We start from the raw sequence: 20,710 nt of genomic DNA, 5'->3' as shown, positions 1-20,710 counted from the left end.
GAGGCACAATTATATTCATGTGCATGTGGACATATATAAGTGTGGGGACACATGGGGATATAGGCACTTAAGGCATTATATGCATATACAGGTGGTTCTCACTAAATTAGAATATCATCAAAAAGTTAATTTATTTCAGTTCTTCAATACAAAAAGTGAAACTCCTATATTATATAGAGTCATTACAAACAGAGAGATCTATTTCAAGTGTTTATATTTATTAATGTTGATGATTATGGCTTACAGTCAATGAAAACACAAAAGTCATTATCTCAGTAAATTAGAATACTTTATAACACCAGCTTGAAAAATGTTTTTAAAATCCGAAATGTTGTCCTACTGAAATGAATGTTCAGTAAATGCACTCAATACTTGGTCAGGGCTCCTTTTGCATCAATTCCTGCATCAATGCGGCAATGTGGCATGGAGGTGATGAGCCTGTGGCACTGCGCAGGTGGCTTTGATAGCAGCCTTCAGCTCGTCTGCATTGTTGCATCTGGGGTCTCTCGTCTTCCTCTTGACAATACCCCATAGATTCTCTATAGGGTTAAGGTCAGACAAGTTTGCTGGCCAATCAAGCACAGTGATACTGTTGTGTGTAAACCAGGTATTGGGACTTTTGGCAGTGTGGACAGGTGCCATATCCTACGGGAGAATGAAATATCCATCTCCAAAAAGCTTGTCGGCAGAGGGAACCATGAAGTGCTCTAAAATTTCCTGGTAGACGGCTGCGCTGACTTTGGTCTTGAGAAAACATAGTGGACCTCCACCAGCAGATGACATGGCTCCCCAAACCATCACTGATAGAGGAAACTTCACACCAGACCTCAAGCAGCTTGGATTGTGGCCTCTCCACTCTTCCTCCAGACTCTGGGACCTTGATTTCCAAATGAAATGCAAAATTACTTTAATCTGAAAACAACCTTGGACCACTGAGCAACAGTCCAGGTCTTTTTCTTCTTGGCGCAGGTAAGACGCTTCTGGCCTTGTCTGTTGGTCATGAGGGGCTTGACACAAGGAATGCGACACTTGTAACCCATGTCCTGGATACGTCTGTGTGTGGTGGCTCTTGAAGCAATGACTACAGCAGCAGTCCACTCCTTGTGAATCTCCCCAACATTTTTGAATGGCCTTTTGTTAGCAATCCTTTCAAGGCTGCAGTTATCCCGGTTGCTTGTGCACCCTTTTCTACCACAATTTTTTCTTCCACTCAACTTTCCATTAATATGCTTGGATACAGCACTCTGTGAACAGCCAGCTTCTTTAGAAATGACCTTTTGTGGCTTACCCTCCATGTGGGGTGTGTCTATAACTGTCTTCAGGACATCTGTCAAGTCAGCAGTTTTCCCCATGATTGTGGAGCCTACTGAAACAGACTAAGGGACCTTTTTAAATGCTTAGGAAGCCTTGTTATTTGTTAATTATTCTAATTTTCTGAGATAATGACTTTTTTGTGTTTTCATTGGCTTTAAGCCATAATCATCAACATTAACAGAAATAAACACTTGAAATAGATCACTCTGTTTGCAATCACTCTATATAATATATGAGTTTCACTTTTTTTATTGAAGAACTGAAATCAAATGACTTTTTGATGATATTCTAATTTAGTGAGATGCACCTGTGTGTATATATATATATATATATATATATATATATATATATATATATATATATATATATATATATATATATATGCATTCGCATACATGGTAGTATGAAGAAACACATATATTTATGTACAGTACAGACGAAAAATTTGGACACACCTTCTCATTTAAAGATTTTTCTGTATTTTCATGATCATGAAAATTGTACATTCACACTGAAGGCATCAAAACTATGAATTAACACATGTGGAATTATATAGTTAACAAAAAAGTGTGAAACAACTGAAAATATGTCTTATATTCTAGGTTCTTCAAAGTAGCCACCTTTTCCTTTGATGACTGCTTTGCACACTCTTGGCATTCTCTTGATGAGCTTCAAGAGGTAGTCACCGGAAATGGTCTTCCAACAATCTTGAAGGAGTTCCCAGAGATGCCTAGCACTTGTTGGCCCTTTTGCCTTCACTCTGCGGTCCAGCTCACCCCATACCATCTTGATTGGGTTCAGGTCTGGTGACTGTGGAGGCCAGGTCATCTGGCTTAGCACCCCATCACTCTCCTTCTTGATCAAATAGCCCTTACAGAGCCTGGAGGTGTGTTTGGGGTCATTGTCCTGTTGAAAAATAAATGATGGTCCAACTAAACACAAACCGGATGGAATAGCATGCCGCTGCGAGATGCTGTGGTAGCTATGCTGGCTCAGTATGCCTTCAATTTTGAATAAATGCCCAACAGTGTCACCAGCAAAGCACCCCTACACCATCACACCTTCGCCTCCATACTTCACGGTGGGAACCAGGCATGTAGAGTCCATCCGTTCACCTCTTCTGCGTCGCACAAAGACACGGTGGTTGGAACCAAGATCTCAAGTTTGGACTCACCAGACCAAAGCACAGATTTCCACTGGTCTAATGTCCATTACTTGTGTTCTTTAGCCCAAACAAGTCTCTTCTGCTTGTTGCCTGTCTTTAGTAGTGGTTTCCTAGCAGCTATTTTACCATGAAGGCCAGCTGCACAAAGTCTCCTCTTAACAGTTGTTGAAGAGATGCGTCTGCTGCTAGAACTCTGTGTGGTATTGACCTGGTCTCTAATCTGAGCTTCTGTTAACCTGCGATTTCTGAGGCTGGTGACTTGGATAAACTTATTCTCAGAAGCATAGGTGACTCTTGGTCTTCCTTTCCTGGGGCGGTCCTCATGTGAGCCAGTTTCTTTGTAGCGCTTGATGGTTTTTGCAACTGCACTTGGGAACACTTTCAAAGTTTTCCCAATTTTTCTCACTGACTGACCTTCATTTCTTAAAGTAATGATGGCCACTCGTTTTTCTTTACTTAGCTGCTTTTTTCTTGCCATAATACAAATTCTAACAGTCTATTCAGTAGGATTATCAGCTGTGTATCCACCAGACTTCTGCACAACACAACTGTGTGAATGTACAATTTTCATAGTCATGAAAATACAGAAAAATCTTTAAATGAGAAGGTGTGTCCAAACTTTTGGTCTGTACTGTATATATGATATGCATACATATTTTAGGACACTTATCTTTACACTCTTTCCTCAGTTCGAAATGTAATTAGGTAATGGCTGTTAACCGCAAGGAAGACCAAGCCGAATTTCAGTGAGAGCTGCTCATAGGATTGCTGGAGAGGCAAATCAGAAACCCCCCTTGACTGCAAAAGACCTTCAGAAAGATTTAGAAGACTCTTTAGCTGTGGTACATTGTTCTACTGTTCAGAGACACCCGCACAAATATGGCCTTCATGAAGGAGTCATCAGAAGAAAACCTCTCCTGCGTCCTCACCATAAAATTCTGTGTCAGAAGTATGCAAAAGAACATCTAAACAAGCCTGATGCATTTTGGATACATGTTCTGTGGACTGATGAGGTTAAAATACAACTCTTTGACCACAATGATCAAAGTTATGTGTGGAGAAAAAAGGGCACAGAATTTCAAGAAAAAAACATCTTGCCAACCTTCACAAGCATGGAGGTGGATCAATCATGCTTTAGGGTTGTGTTGCAGCCAATGGCACGGGATCATTTCATGGGTAGAGGGAAGAATGGATTCAATGAAATTTCAACAAATTGTTGATGCAAATAAAACACCATCTGTAAAAAAGCTGAAGTTGAAAAAAGGATGGCTTCTTCAAATGGATAATGGATTCTAAACACAGTTCAAAATCCACAATAGACAACCTCAAAGGCATAAGATGAAGGTTTTACAATGGCCCTCACAGTCCTCTGATCTGAACCTCATTGATAATCTGTGGCTAGATGTCAAAATAGCAGTGCATGCAAGACGACCCAGGAATCTCACAGAACTGGAAGAATTTTCCAAGGAAGAATGAATGAAAATTCCTCAAACAAGAATTTAAAAACTCTTGTCTGGCTACAAAAAGCATTTACAAGCTGTGATATTTGCAAAAGGTGGTGTTACATGCAAGGTGTCCAAACTTTTGCATCGGCCCATTTTGTAATTTTGACCATGGGTGTTTACTCACAGTGGCATGTAAAGGTTTAAAGGGAATTAAGTTAAGGAAGGATTCCTTATCTTAAATGAACAGGATTTAAACAAACAGTTGTCTATACTAGAGAGGAAGCTACAGTGTCTTATAACTGGGACATCCGTTCTCCTAAGAAGACCTGAAGATGCAGTGCCACAGCAATGAGTGTGTGGCCCTCATCGAATGGACTTTGAAAGTACTAGTGAGGAGTCGTACCGATGCACCTCAGCCAGTGAGGTCCTCACAAATCAACTGGGAGCTCTGAGTTGCCCTGAGGGGCTGTAACGACACATCTCAACCTGTATGGTCCTCACAGGGATGATGGACCTTCCCATAATGGCTTGCTGGACTGTTGTAGCTTTTAACAAAAGTTATGTACCGCCACATGTAACCATAAAGTTCTTGACTCTGCATAATGGAGGAGAAACATTAATAAAGTGTTGTGCCTGCTATCTGATATATATACTGTACTTGTCATCAAGTTCTTGTAAAGTAAAGTTTATTTTTGGATTTTGGTCTCCTTCATTTATCTCCATACCATCTGGACTGGGCCTGCTAAGTACAGTGGCAGCATATGGTCTTCGGAATCGGGAAATATGACTCCGCCAATTTAAAGTCTGTGATGCAATGTGGCATTGGTGGATGGAACAAGACATGATGTCCCAGATGAGCTCGATTGGATTCAGGTCTGGGGAATGGACAGGCCATTCCAAAGCATCAATGCCTTCATCATGCAGGAGCTGCTGACACACTTCAGCCACATGAGGCCTAGCATTGTCATGCATCAGAAGGAACACAGGGCCCATTGCACCTGCATACGGTTTCACAATGGATCTGAGGATCTCATCCCAGTACCTAATGGCAGTCAGGGTACCTCTGGCTAGCACATGGAGGGCTGTGCGGCCCTCCAAGGAAATGCCTCCCCACACCATTATTGACCCACTGCCAAACCAGTAGTGTGGGAGAACGTTCTCCACAGCATCTCCAGACTCTTTCATGTCTGTCACATGTGTGCAGTGTGAGCCTGCTCTCATCCGTGAAGAACACAGGGCGCCAATGTGGAATCTGCCAATCTTGGTGTTCTCTGGCAAATGCCAATGACCCTTCACCATGTTGTACTGTAAGCGCAACACCCACTTGTGGACTTCGAGCCTTCATACCACCCTCATGGAATCTGTTTCTGACAGTTTGAGCTGACAAATAAATGTTAGTGGCCTGTTCCTCCTTGCACAAAGGAGGAGGTAGCGGTCCTGATGCTGGGTTCTTGCCCTCCTAAAGCCCCCTCCACATCTCCTGGTGTACTGACCTGTCTCCTGGTACAGTATATGCTCCATGCTTTGGACACTGTGCTGACACACAGTTACCCTTCTTGTCACAGCTCTCATTGATGTGCCATCCTGGATGAGCTGCACTACATGAGCAACTTCTGTGGGTTGTAGACACCGCCTCATACTACTGTACCTCTAGGGGTGAGAGCAATAATAAAATGCAAAAGTGACCAAAACAACCAAAAAGGATGAGAACAGAGAAATGTTCTGCAGAACCGCTCCTTTATAGGGGGTGTCTTGCTAATTGACTATCATTTCTACCTGCTGTCTTTTCCATTTACACAACTGCAGGAGAAAATGATTCACAATCAGTGTGGCTTCATAACTGGACAGGTTGATTTCACAGAAGTGTAATTGACTTAGAGTTACATTGTGTCGTTTAAGTGTTCCCTTTATTTTTTGAGTAGTGTAATTAACTGCCCCATACATGAGATAAATGTTGGCTGAGCGCTCATTTGGCAGATGGCTATTTTTCCCGACTCCCCCAGACACACAAATATTCCAGCTTTCCTGTGGTCTGTATGAGAGAGTCACCTCCAGACTCCTCTAGTGGAGGATTATCTACACTAAGAACAAACAATTAGCCTCTAAAATTCAGGATCCCAGATCCTTCTCTGCCCTGACATCATCTGTCGGGAGGCCCCCAAATACATTATATAGTCAGGCAACCCCGAATTCATTACTTCCATGCAACTTTAGTCTAATGTGTATGGGGGCTTTAAAATGTAACTCATTGGACGCTGCCTCTGTCCCGGCCTAATAGACTTTCGTACATTGCAGGCCCAGATATCATTATTAGGTATTTAAGTATCATAGTAACTAGGCAGCCCCATACTATCGAGTATTTGGGGGAGGAGGGGCACTGAGCCGGACTCTGTCAAACCTTCTGAGATGCCATGTTTGCTTTTCACAGCAGCAATTGGTTAAACTGCCAGGGATTATGTTGCAGCGGCATCTGTGCCATCCCTGCGGTGTACATCTATGTTCTGCTGCTCAAAGGAATTAATTATTTTAAAACAAATGTTTAATGTGTTAGAAAATAACAAAATGTGTCTTCTGCTTTTTGCATGTTTTTTTTCTTTTTATAAGAATTGTTGGTGCCTATTTTCTTTTGAAACATTTTAATTTCTGCTTTTTTTCTGGTGTTTTTCTTGTAATATAGGAAAGCCTGAGGCCAGAAATAAACCCCATAAAACACTGTACATGGAGACTTTGGTATCAAATAATTTCTGCCCCAATATTTGTGCAAACAAAAAAGGTTTTATAAATGCATCAAACTTCTGTGTGTGAATCAGACATAAAATCTAACGAGATAGAAGATTACAGTCCGGGGAAGACGGGAAACATTCATATAGACGGTCGGTGGAGATGTAGTCAGTGACGGACTGTGGCTAAATATGTTTCTAGAGCCGTAGTAGAAGATGAAGATGTCGTCCTCATCGTGAAGTAGTTATTTCTCATGTCACGTGTAATGAATATCTCCTGCAGTATTGCTAATGCCGATTGCAGTGTCGGTAAATGAGACGAGAATTAGCAATAAGGTAGAGGAGTCTATGAGAAACGTATTCAGCTGCAGACTCCAAGGAAGAAACTGCTTGTGTGGCACCCCAGGGGTCTGGTTTCCACAGTAACGGCAGTGTTATGTCTGAGAGCAGGTGGGAGGTCTCTTGGTCAGGAATCCTATGCATGCCACACCTCCTGCCCAGTCCTGGGAGGGGAAGGACTTCCCCTATATAAACCTGGGGCTGAGGCAGGGTGAGAGAGTTCAGAGGGAGAGTTCAGCCAGGAGGGCTGACAGGGAGCTGTGGCTCCGGCTGGGCCCAGCTCCTGGGCCATGCCAGAAGTAGAGAAGAAGTAGAGACAGAGAAGCAGATATAGGAAAAGAACATCAGGAGCTCTGTGGGAGCAGTACTACAAGGAGTCAGGGGCTGGCAGCTGCAGAGCTCGCCCTGACTGGAAAGTTATCACCGGACCCGGAGTCCGAGGCTGTGGGGACTAACTCCTATCCAGCAGCAGAAACCGACCGGCAGGGGATTGCAGGTCCTCTGGCCCAGAAACCCGAAGGCACGGTCACACGCGTGGGACCAGCACCGCCGTCGTGGAGCGGAAGCTACTAGAAGGCCCCGAGTCACCGGCCATACGGGTGAGCACCACACGGTACACTCGGACGTGGGCTACTTATACCCGCCTCTAGCAAGGTAGCCGGAAGAGTATCGTTAGTTTGGGAGGCCTACAACTCCGCCTGGCCAGGGGAGATCCCATCTGCTCAAGGACTGACCAGGCCCCAATCGCTAGTCAATACTCCGGGAGGGTCTATCTTTGTCACCAGTAAAGACCCTGAACTGCACCATACCGTCTCCGAGTGGTTCCTGCTACTCCCATCATCCACGTCGGCTGCCCTGAGGCCATACCCCTCCCGTTGGGGGTTATACTATCACGCTGCACAATCCTACCACCGGCCTCAGCGGTCTGCCCTGCAGCGGCAGCTCCTTAGCTGTACTCAACGGGTGGCGTAGTCGTCCAACATCTACCGCTAATACAGCGCCACTTAGTCTGACTCCCTGGGCACGGACCGGATCACCGCCACGAGACTACAACCCTCAAGAGATCCGGCTCCGGGTAAGCTCCCGCGTGCGCAACGCAGTGCGACACAGGCCCAGGGGCGCGTCACTTGTTGTCTGTGGCCTAAAATATATAGGTTTTATTACTAGATGTAAAGAAGAAAACTAAATACTGTAAAATTATAAATCTCCTCATATTTTTCTCTAATTATCTCCAGTAATTGTATTATTACACAGGATCTTTATGATGTTACATCTACTTATCTTCTTCCCATTCAGGTCTCTACAATATTCGATCCGTTCAGTGACAATCTTCTATATAAGAGAGTTTTCCTGATTTACCCATCAAAACTGGATATGGACAAGGACAAGATGGCAGAGAAAATATTACACCTCACCCTAGAGATCCTCTTCCGGGTTACTGGAGAGGTGAGAGATTCTGATGACGTCACATTACATCATTCTTATCTATAGGAATAACAGATGGACAGAACTGGAGAGGTGAGGACTCTGGAAATGTCTGTACTGAGATTTATTAAGGTGTTTCTCCATTATCAGGATTACACAGTAGTGAAGAAGACTTCTAGTGAGCGCTGTCAGGACCCTGTGTCTGAGGGATGGGGAAGACCCCTGAGCCCAATCAGAGGGCCTCCACCTCACCTCCTGATACATGAGGACATCAATGACCAAAAGATCCTAGAACTCACCTTCAAGATGATTGAGCTGCTGACTGGAGAGGTGACACTGCTGGGAATGCTGGGACATTATACAGTAAAGCTATGAAGGGATCGCAATGGTGACATTATCATTGTATGTGTCAGGTTCCTATAAGGTGTCAGGATGTCGCTGTCTATTTCTCCATGGAGGAGTGGGAGTATTTAGAAGGACACAAAGATGTCATGATGGAGGTTCCCCAGACCCTCACATCACCAGGTAATAAACAGGACTAAATACACACGACCTATAATTATCTGTATGTAAAGAATGAATTCAGTCCCTGTATGTGTTTTCTCCAGTTCTATCCAGTAAGAGGACAACACCAGAGAGATGTCCCCGTCCTCTTCTTCCACAGGACTGTAAACAAGAAGATCCCAATGTTCCTCAGGATCATCAGGTAGATGGAGAGAAGATATCATGAGATCTTCTCTATGATATGTAGTGGCTGTGAAGGTCTTGTGCTCAGCAGGGCTGTGGTGTCTGAGTCGGAGCCCATTTTGGTGCAGTCAGAGTGGTATAAAATGGACCGACTCCGACTCCTAAAATATATAATAAATTGGGTACAGTAGTTCAATGCAGTTTGTGGGGAATATTTTTTCATAAGAATTTGGGAAAGTTATGAAATGTCCTATAAATGTCTGTCCTATTCCTGATCTAAGGGTCTAGACATTTAGCTGAGATTAATCTGTGCTACTGTAAATTTATCCCTTAAACGTGAGCCGTGTATGAGGGAGTCGTGGAGTCGGTGTCATGGAAATTGAGGAGTCGGAGGTTTGGCTTACCGACTCCACAGCCCTGGTGCTCAATCTTGTTTTATCCACCAGTATTATATGTTTTATACTTGTGTAATGAGAACGGTGGAGATGGCAGGATTAGAGCTGATCATAGATGGGACTTCTCCATCTGTCTGTGACTTTTACAATATTTGTTTCAGGGTGAAGATCTGACCCATATTAATACTACAGAGACATATGTGAGGGGTGATGAGCAGTGTAAAGTGGAGATTCCTACATATGACTACCCAGGTGAGTAGTAACCACTAAATGCAGAGAAGTCACAGATTCTTCTCAGTCACCGGCTGTGGCTGCTTTATCGGTGGTGTAGTCCGGCCGTATCACAATCGTGTGGTCACCATTCTTCCTCTAGACCACAACATTCTCCCCTACACAAAACTGTTAACCCCTTTCTGACGTTGTAAGTAATAATAAGTTTCTGTGCTCTGGACCTTATGGACCAGGTACGTATTATTACTACATGGCGATCGCACCTGCACACAGGCTGTGCGGGCGCAATCGCCACCCGGGTCAGCTGATTCTGACATCTGACACCTGGCACGCAGTGCCCGCACCGCTCCCGGCACCACTTAGTGAGTGCGCAGAGGGACAGCAGCGGGGTCCAGATCGATGCCATGGTGACCCAATGTCGTCATGATAACATCTGGGTCACCAGCCCCAGCAAGTTAAGTTTGATCATGCGCAGTGCATGATCAAAGTAACTTGTGTCTGCAGAGCTGACAGTTTAAAAGTTATAGCAGTGATCCTGCTCTGCTATACCTTATAACTGCGATCAGCCTGTTGTAAAAATATATTAAAAAATATATATTTTTACAAGATATATTAAAAATAATATATGGAAAAAAAAAACAACAATAAAAGCACACATATTTGGTATTGCCGCGTCAGGAACGACCTGCTTTATCATCATATTGCCAAACAAAAAGTGGAATAAAACGCGATAAAAAAGATGAATGTAAATAAAATTGGTACCGCTGAAAACGTCATCTTGTCCAGCAAAAAAGAAGCCGCCATACGACTCCATCAGCTGTAAAATAAAAAAGTTACAGCTCTCAGAATAAAACGATGCAAAAAAAAATAGTTTTTATTGTCTAACAGCGCCAAAACCTAAAAAAACAATATAAATGTAGTACGGCTGTAATTGTACTGACCCGAATAATAAAGCGGCCTTATACATTTTTCCACACGTGGAACGGCATATAAAGAACCCAAAAAAAACTATTCCTGAATTGTTGTTTTTTGTTTATTCTGCTTCCCAAAATTCGGAATAGAAAGCGATAAAAAAAAGTCACATGCCCAAAATTAGTACCAATAAAAACATCAACTTGTCCCGCAAAAAACAAGCCGTCACATGACTCTGTCGGCTGAAATATGGAAAAATTATAGCTATCAAAATATGGCGATGCAAAAACTTTCTGAATGTCCTCATATGGTCCCTACAAGACCAGGTCCAGTCTTTCTGGCCAAACTTCACTTTTATGATCGACAACATTAAATTTGCAGTGAGGCCAAGTGTGAATTTCTGTACAATAACAACAGAGATTCCCTTTATCGTGACTTTTCAATTTCTTTTAAAACTAACTTCAAATAGGATTGTGATAAACTATACAGAAAACATTACACCTGTGCCATGATATATCTCTAAGCTGTGCGTGGCTGATGGCTGTAATATACATTTATTCACGCCTGCAGGAGATATGTTGGCTCCAGCCCTGGTTTCATGGATTCACTCCACGTCATAAATTCCATTATGTTTTCAATCCTAAAGAATTCAGATTACTGCACAATCTCTCCTGAAATGGGGGCGCTAATACTTTCTCTACTCTTCTGGTCAGGACTCATAGTGGCTCTAATGGTCCATCATAAATGAGTGCCACTCCGATTTAATATTGGAGTTCTCCCCTTATACTTATATTGTTGTTGAGGATGTAACATAGAATAAAAAATGTCTTTTTTTATAGGTTTATTCTGTATGACAGTTTGATTGTGGTGGGATCGGCCTGACTCACTTATGTGACTCTATAACTTCCTGGTAGTCTTTAAAAAAAGGTCTCCATTACGTCTTCCCAATGCCCGAGGGCTAAATTTAAGACGCCTCAGCTCTGCAGTATTATAAAAAGTTCTCTTTGAACGTCTAATATTTCTTCTTGGCACTCATCTGACAGAAAATATTGGCCCTTACGATAGTTTAGATTGCCAAGAGCCACCGAGCCCCATACTCTAATTACCCCAGAGAGGTTTCACCACTAGTTACTCACTATTTACTGATGGAGACTGTTGAGTTTGATCATTTCAGTAGATGTGTTATTGTCTACAGTCACAGTTTTTGACTACAGTAGTTAGTGACCAAATTTCTCTGATTTAACCCCTTCCTGCAGCCAGTTTTTTGTTCCTCTCTGGGCCCATTTTTCAAATCTGACGTGTGTCACTTTATATGGTGATAACTCTGGAATTCTTCTCAAACGATAATAGGAAACAAATGGACCTTACAAATTATTTTCCTTGAATCCTACAATACCCTATGTACGGCTGAACACTACTATCTTGGCACATGGCAGGTTAAGAAGGGAAGGAGCGCCATTTAGCTATTTGAATATAGATCTTGCTGAAATAGTTTGCAGACACAATGTATCGTGGTCACCTGGCAGCTCAAAAGATGGCCACCACAAACAGGCTTGGTGCCATCTACTTCATTTTCCAGATCTCACGAATTGTCTTGTTTATCACCGTTTAACCCCTCTTCATGGATCTGGACTTACACAGAGACCCCAAGGCTTGGGCCACAGTGTTACCTGGTGTTCTGTGGTGTGAGATGGGAAGAAGAATAGTCAGGTAGTTGGGTCAGAACCAGGAGGGCAGAGAAAATACTAAATCAGAAGACACAAGATTAGTCAGTAAACGGGCCGAGGTCACAACAGGAAACAAATACACAAGCCGGGAGCTGAGCACAGAGGACTGAACCAGAGGAGAACAAGGCTGTATCTGGCAGCTTCCAGCAATATGCTTCCAGCTTTAGTAGGGTGCGGTGCTTTCCAATTAGCTGAAGCAGGGAGCAGATTACTTCAGCTGGACAGCACACACCCATACTGCCAGACTGGATGGTACTACTGGTCCCAGGCACTCTAATCTTAGTGGCTGGACAAAGCCTGTACCTTTAACTCCATATTTGGGAGGCAGAATGAACAAACAGTTGAACACCACGCTCCACTGCTTCATCCTATGAGGTTTTCTATTAGATGGTCATTGTCCTGGTGAATAAGTGAATTTTTTTTATAGAACTTGCCTTTTTTACAGACAATTTAAGTAGAAATGTTCAAAAATATAAAATTCAAGGATTTTTTATTAAAAAATAATAATTGGTTTTATTCTTGGCAGATGTCTGTACCAGGAGATCAGAGGGACAGCTGACATCTTCAATTTTCAAATCAGTTAATTTTCAGATTCTACAGGATACAATTAAAATGAATGACATTTCTCCAGATATACCATCATCCCTTCACAGCAAAGATCTGTCATCTGATCCTTTGAAACAGGTCCTGTCTTCTGATTCATTACCGACTACTAAGGAAATTCAAAGTCACAAAATAAGCATTAAAAAACTAACTGTTCCTAATGCAAAGAAGCCATTTTCACATTCAGAATATAGAAATAGTTTTCCTCTCAGAAAGTCTTTTCTTAAACATCAAAAAATTCACACAGCGAAGAATAGATTTTCTTGCTCCAAGTGTGGGAGATGTTTTAATCAGAAAACAAGTCTTGTTAGGCACCAGAGAACTCACACAGGAGAGAAGCCATTTTCCTGTTCAGAATGTGGGAAATGCTTTACAGAGAAATCAAATCTTATCGCACATCAGAGAACTCACACAGGGGAGAAGCCTTTTCCATGTTCAGAATGTGGGAAATGTTTTACAGAGAAATCAACTCTTATCAAACATCAGAGAACTCACACAGGAGAGAAGCCATTTTCATGTTCAGAATGTGGGAAATGTTTTGTACATAAATCAAATCTTTTCAAACATCAGAGAACTCACACAGGGGAGAAGCCTTTTCCATGTTTAGAATGTGGGAAATATTTTGCAGTGAAATCTACTCTTATCAAACATCAGAGAACTCACACAGGGGAGAAGCCTTTTCCATGTTCAAAATGTGGGAAATGTTTTACAGAGAAATCTACTCTTATCAAACATCAGAGAACTCATACAGGGGAGAAGCCTTTTCCATGTTCAAAATGTGGGAAATGTTTTACAAAGAAATCTACTCTTATCAAACATCAGAGAACTCACACAGGGGAGAAGCCTTTTCCATGTTCAGAATGTGGAAAATGTTTTAACAAGAAATCTAGTTTTCTTACGCACCAGAGAACCCACACAGGGGAGAAGCCTTTTTCATGTTCAGATTGTGGGAAACGTTTTGTACAGAAATCATGTCTTAATATACATCAGAGAACTCACACCGGGGACAAGCCTTTTCCATGTTCAGAATGTGGAAAATGTTTTACACAGAAATCAACTCTTATCAACCATCAGAGAACTCACACAGGAGAGAAGCCATTTTCATGTTCAGAATGTAGGAAATATTTTACAGCGAAATCAAATCTTATCAAACATCGCAAAACTCACACAGGGGAGAAGCCTTTTTCATGTTCAGAATGTGGGAAATGTTTTACAGAGAAATCAACTCTTAGCAAACATCTAAGAACTCACACAGGGGAGAAGCCTTTTCCATGTTCAGAATATGGAAAATGTTTTAACTAGAAATCTGATTTTGATAAGCACCAGAGAATTCACACAGGGGAGAAGCCTTTTTCATGTTCAAAATGTGAGAAATGTTTTAACCAGAAAGCGCATTTTGATAACCACCGGAGAACCCACACTGGGGAGAATGCCGCAACTACACCCAACTAGTCTCTGTACAGACAAGAAAGGCCCTAGCTGCTCAACTAAAAACGCCACCACAGACCTAACTAACTAATAAGCCATTGAGAAGTTTCTCATACCTCCTGAGGAACCAGAGGGGAGGCCGCAACACACAAAACTCTGAGTGAGAAACAAAAACACATTCATATAGGGCAAAGAAGGCAAGCTAACCAAAAATAAAAGGAACAAGTATAATCTCCCAGAAACCAAACATTGTTAGAATGAAAATGTACTAGGAGGGAAAGCAAACTGACCGGGAGGATAGTTTCACCTTTGTGGTGAAACTTATAAAATTCATCCTCACCAACTGGAAATATAAACCTGTACATTTATAATGACCACGGACAAGATAAAGATTCCCAACTCACATCAGGACCACAAGATCCCAGGTACTTTCAGCTGCATCACAACTAATGTAATGTACTTAATTATATGTACCAAATGTCCAACTGGGGGTCTGTATGTAGGGGAGACAGGGCAAAAACTTAAAACAAGGATGAATTCTCATCGCCACACAAAAAAAGAATAGATCTACTTGTGGCCACACATTTTTACGGCCACAACTGCTTATCCCTTTCCGAAACTGATAGTTCTGCTTCACGTCACTTGTCTTATCTATTGCATTATTCCTGTGCCCTGTTGTGCATAAATATGTGACTCTTCAGATTTTGTGTTATACTATGTCTGATGATGAGACCTGAGTAGTCTCGAAAGCTTACTGACTAATGGCTAACTGAAAAGATGGTATCAACCACTGAGGACTTTCAAATTTTAATATTTTTCTCAATACAGAAATTTTAAGATCTCTCCACAGGTGTTCAATGGGATTTAGACCCAGACTCATTGCTGGGCAGAACTCTCCAGCACTTTGTTTCCATCCATTTTCTGGGTGCTTCTTGAAGTATGTTTGGGGTCATTGTCTTGCTGGATGACCCATGACCTAGGACGCAAACCCAGCTTTCTGACACTAGGCACTACATTGTGCCCCAAAATCTTTTGGTAATCTTCAGATTTCATGTTGCCTTGCACACAGTCAGAGGCAGCTAAACAACCTCAAAACACCTTTGAACCTCCACCATATTTGACTGTATGGGCTGTAAATTTATTGATTATGCTTCCCCCCTTGACAAAGGAACATGCGGATCTCTGAAGATGGACCTTGAAATTGTTGATATTTTTCAACAATTTTGGTTCAAGTCCTCAGACAGTTCTCTTCTCCTTTTTCTGTTTTCTCCATGCTTAGAGTGGCACACATATGCACATAATGCAAAGATTGAATCAACTTCTCCCTTTTTTATTTGGTTTTAGTTGTGATTTTCATATTGCCCACACCTGTTACTTGCCACAATTGTGTTTGAACAAGCTTCACATGCTTGAAACAAAGTTGTTTACCCACAATTTTGGCAAGGTGTCAACAATTTTGTCCGACCTATTTTATGTGGTTTTAGTGTGAAATTATGTTCAATTTGCCTTTTTTTTCTCTGTTTTCTTGTGCTGTTTCAATAAACGCAAATAAACGTGTATAACAAAACGTGTAATTGCAATAATTTTCTGGGAGAATTACTTCATTTTCTGGAACAATTTCAAGGGATCCAACACTTTTGACCATGACTTGTGTAACGGGTCTGGGAGGTGGAACCTCTGAGCTACTATACAAAGGGGCAGTTCTTGTAAGGAAGCGGGTGGCTCCCAGGGAAGGTGGGCAGGTAGTCACGGCAAGTGACAGGAACAGTCTCTGGGAAGAAGGGCAGGAGGTAACGGCAAGTGACAGGGACAGTCTCTAGACAGGCGGGTGGTCACGGCAAGTGACAGCAGGGGAAGAGCCTCTAGACAGGCAGGTGGTCACGGCAAGTGACAGCAGGGTAAGAGTCACTAGACAGGCAGGTGGTCACGGCAAGTGACGGCAGAGCCTCCAGGTAGGCTAGCAGGTGGGAAGCAGGTGAGTGCTCCCAGGTGAGCGGGTAAGAGTCTCACAGCTGGCTGGCAGGTGGTCACGGCAAGTGACGGCAGAACCTCCAGGTAGGCTAGCTGGCGGGTAGCAGGTGAGCGCTCCCAGGTGAGCGGGGAAGAGTCTCTCGGCTGGCTGGCAGGAGGTCTCAGGCAGGTATCAAGCAGGTATCTGGCAGGTATCAGGCAGGTGCTTCCTGAACCGCAGGCGGACTGGTCCATAGACAGACTGGCGGATGCTGGTAGACAGACTGGCGGACCGCAGGGAATGCAAGCAGGTAGACAGAGCTGGAAAACAGACTGGCAACGGAACCTGAGGGCTGAAGCAGAGGTGAAAGACTTTGCAACAACTTTGCTCGGGCACCTCCATTTTGGAGGAGGTGCCTTATATATGGGAGCTCCACCGGCAATTGGCCGGGGACTCCTTAGGACGGCGCGCGCGGCCCCTTTAAGAGAGGGGGAGCGCACGCGCCCTAAGCACAGTGCCCGGGAAGCAGCGAGCGCTGCCAGCAGCGCGGGAGGAGGACGCCGAGGACGGAGCAGGGAGGTGAGGGGAACAGCGTCTCTGCCTAGCAGGAGGCAGGGACACCGACGCTACAGTACCCCCCCCTTTAGGCCCCCCCTTTTTTAGGCCAGAGAGAAATTTATCAAGGATGAGCGGGGCATGGATGTTCTCCCGGGGCTCCCACGTTCTCTCCTCAGGACCAAACCCCTTCCAATCCACTAGAAAAAAGGTCTTTCCTCTTACCCTTTTGGTGGCCAGAATGCTCTCTACCTCAAACTCGTCCTCAGCGGAAACTGGAGCAGGAGGCGTACCTGTAGACTTGGAAAAAGAGTTAAGTACCACAGGTTTTAGGAGAGACACCTAGAAGGAGTTAGGGATCCGCAAGTTGGCCGGGAGTTTCAATCTATAGGCCACCGGGTTGATTTGTTTGATAACTTCCAGTGGGCCGATGAACCGAGGCCCTAGCTTGTAGGAAGGAATCTTGAGCCGGACATATTTGGACGAGAGCCAGACTTTATCTCCAGGACAGAATTGGGGTGGATCCAGACGTCTTTTGTCAGCCTGTTTCTTCATCCGCTCGGAGGAATGAAGATGTGCGGATCTGGTACTTTCCCAAATGGAGGAGAATTCACTAACAAGAGATTCCGCGGACGGATTATCCACCTAGGCGGAGACGGGAAACGGTATCCGAGGATGTTGACCGTAGACAATAAAAAACGGGGATTTGGAGGAAGACTCGCTCTCGTGATTATTATAGGAAAATTCGGCCCACGGTAAAAGATCCACCCAGTCGGAATGGTGGGCATTAACAAAGTGCCGGAGGTAACTGGTTAAAATTTGGTTAATCCGCTCTACTTGACCATTGAACTGTGGGTGACAAGCAGAGGAGAAGTCCAAGGTGACCCCCAGCAGTTTACACATGGCTCTCCAGAAGCGAGAGGTGAACTGAACTCCTCGGTCGGATACGATGTGGAGAGGGAGACCATGGAGACGGAAAATATGATGGATAAAGTCTTTAGCCAACTCAGAGGCAGACGGAAGACCCGGCAGGGGAATGAAGTGAGCCATCTTAGAGAAGCGGTCAGCGACCACCCAAATGACCGTACAACCAGCAGAGACGGGGAGATCCGTTATAAAGTCCATGGCTATATGCTGCCACGGGGCAGCAGGTATCGGAAGAGACAGAAGGCGGCCGGCTGGCAGATGTCTAGGAACCTTTTTGCGGGCGCAGGACGCACAGGCTAAGACAAAGTTTATTACGTCCTTGTGCAGGGTAGGCCACCAGTAATGCCGGGTAATAAGCAGGAGGGTCTTTTTCTGGCCAGCATGGCCAGCTAGCTTAGACGAAAGTCCCCAGCGTAGGACCCTCTCACGATCAGGTACTGCTACGTATGTGTTACCGGGTGGTTGACGATTTAGGTCCACGGGAGCCACCTGCATTACCTTGGCGGGGTCGATGATGTGCTTTGGCTCCTCCTCTAGATCGGAGAACAAAAAGGATCGGGACAAGGCATCAGCTTTGATATTTTTGTCTGCTGGGCGAAAATGAAGAATGAAATCAAAGCGGGCGAAGAGCAAGGACCACCGGGCTTGGCGCGGGTTAAGTCTTTGGGCACTCTGGAGATAAGCCAAGTTTTTGTGATCCGTGTAGATTATTACCAGGTGAAGAGCCCCCTCGAGCAGGTAACGCCACTCTTCCAGTGCCAACTTAATGGCTAACAATTCTCGGTCTCCTATAGAATAATTGCGCTCAGATGAGGAGAAGAAGTTTGGAGAAGAAGCCGCAGGTTACCATTCTTCCGGAAGACGACTTTTGGGTGAGCACCGCTCCGGCTCCGGAGGAGGAAGCGTCTACTTCTAAGAAGAATTGTTTGTTGCTGTCCGGACGGTGCAGCACAGGAGCGGAAGAGAAAGCCTGTTTCAAAGACAGGAAGGCCTCCTCTGCCTCGGGCAGTCATTCTTTGGGATTAGCACCCTTACGGGTGAGCACAGAGATAGGGGCAGTCCGGGAAGAGAAGTGCGGAATGAAGAGGAGGTAGTAGTTGGCGAAGCCCAGGAACCGCTGGATTGCCTTTAACCCCTCCTGTCGGGGCCACTTCTGGATGGCAGAAAGTTTCTCAGGATCCATTTGTAGACCGGTCTGAGAGATGATGTAGCCCAGAAATGGAAGCGAGGTCTGTTCAAAGAGGCACTTCTCAAATTTTGCGTAGAGGTGGTTCTGCCTGAGCCTGAGCAGGACCTGACGAACGTCCCTCCGGTGTGTGGGGAGATCCGGAGAGAAGACCAAGATGTCGTCCAGGTATACCACCATACATGAGTAGAGAAGGTTACGGAAGATATCATTGACCAACTCTTGAAAGACGGCGGGAGCATTTCAGAGACCGAAGGGCATTACGAGGTATTCATAGTGGCCGTCCCGGGTGTTAAATGCCGTCTTCCATTCATCCCCCTGAGGGATACGAACCAGGTTATAGGCCCCACGGAGATCCAGCTTGGTGAAGATTCTAGCACCCCTCAGACGATCAAATAATTCAGGAATGAGAGGAAGGGGGTATTTATTCTTCACCGTGATCTGGTTAAGGCCTCTATAGTCTATGCAGGGACGGAGTGATCCATCCTTCTTTTTAACGAAGAAGAAGCCTGCTCCCGCCAGGGAAGTAGATTTCCGGATAAATCCCCGGGCCAGGTTCTCCTCGATATATTCAGACATGGATCGGGTCTCAGCAGCGGACAAAGGGTAGATACGCCCTCGGGGCGGAGTAGCGCCAGTTACCAAGTCGATAGGGCAATCGTATGGTCTATGAGGAGGTAATGTCTCTGCTTCCTTTTTATTAAAGACATCAGCATAAGACCAATAGGGTACCGGCAGGCCGGGTAGATTGGCTGGGAGAGGAGAAGGATGGGCAGGACGAACGGGAACTAAACAAGTCTTATGGCAGTCCTGTCCCCAGCGAAGGACTTCTCCAGTCTGCCAATCAAGCACGGGTGCATGTGTGGAACCCCAGGGGTCTGGTTACCACAGTAATAGCAATATTACGTCTGAGAGCAGGTGGGAGGTCTCCTGGTCAGGAACCCTAAGCATGCAACACTTCCTGCCCAGTCCTGGGAGGGGAAGAACTTCCCCTATAAAAACTGGGGGCTGAGGCAGGGTTAGGGGGAAGAAGAGGAGTCCCAGACAGAGACACAGTCTGGTCTGGAGTGGAGCAGATACAGGGAGAGCAAGATCAGGAGCTCTGTGGGAGCAGTGATAAAAGGGGTCAGAGATTGGAAGCTGTAGAGCTCGTCCTGACTGAAGAGATCTCACCGGACACGGAGTCCGAGGCTGTGGGGACTGATCCATACCCAGCAGCAGAAACCGACCGGCAGGGGATTTCAGGTCCTCTGGCCAAGAAACCCGAAGGCACGGTCACACGCAAGGGGACCAGCACCGCCGGCGTGGAGCGGAGGCTACCAGAAGGCCCCGAGTCACCGGCCATACGGGTGAGCACCACACGGTACACTCAGGGACGTGGGCTACTTTTACCCGCTTCTAGCAAGGTAGCCAGGAAGAGTACAATAGTTGGGGAGGCCTACAACTCCGCCTGGCCAGGGGGGATCCTATCTGCTCACAGACTGACCAGGCCCCGATCGCTAGCCAGTACTCCCGGGAGGGTCTACCTTTGCCACCAGTAAAGACCCTGAACTACACCGCACCGTCTCTGAGTGGTTCCTGGTGCCCGCGTGCAATTCTGCTATCCCCATTATCCACGTCCGCTGCCCTGAGGCCATACCCCTCCCGTTGGGGGTTATACTATCCACGCTGCACAACCGTACCACCGGCCTCAGCGGTCT

At 44.9% G+C, this 20,710-nt stretch overlaps 2 protein-coding genes across 2 annotated transcripts in view; both read left to right on the top strand.

Annotated features, from left to right (window-relative positions):
- Positions 1 to 15,395, top strand: part of LOC141192299 (uncharacterized) — a 35,133-nt gene extending 19,738 nt beyond the window's left edge. The window contains exons 2-7 of the mRNA XM_073661795.1: positions 8,280 to 8,429; positions 8,559 to 8,738; positions 8,822 to 8,933; positions 9,017 to 9,114; positions 9,652 to 9,742; positions 12,887 to 15,395. Coding sequence (XP_073517896.1) covers positions 8,358 to 8,429; positions 8,559 to 8,738; positions 8,822 to 8,933; positions 9,017 to 9,114; positions 9,652 to 9,742; positions 12,887 to 14,265 — 1,932 coding nt within the window. The 5' untranslated portion in view covers positions 8,280 to 8,357 and the 3' untranslated portion in view covers positions 14,266 to 15,395. The remainder of the gene's footprint in view (positions 1 to 8,279; positions 8,430 to 8,558; positions 8,739 to 8,821; positions 8,934 to 9,016; positions 9,115 to 9,651; positions 9,743 to 12,886) is intronic.
- LOC141192298 (oocyte zinc finger protein XlCOF29-like) overlaps positions 1 to 20,710 on the top strand; it is a 303,763-nt gene that overhangs the window by 215,971 nt on the left and 67,082 nt on the right. The gene's annotated exons all lie outside the window — the stretch shown is intronic.

The sequence above is a fragment of the Phyllobates terribilis genome, unplaced genomic scaffold, assembly GCF_046119375.1.
Source record: "Phyllobates terribilis strain yellow unplaced genomic scaffold, ASM4611937v1 Scaffold_56__1_contigs__length_8794411, whole genome shotgun sequence".
Taxonomy (NCBI): Eukaryota; Metazoa; Chordata; class Amphibia; order Anura; family Dendrobatidae; genus Phyllobates; species Phyllobates terribilis.
The sequence above is the reverse complement of the archived record's forward strand: the minus strand, read 5'-3'. Positions and strand labels throughout refer to the sequence as shown.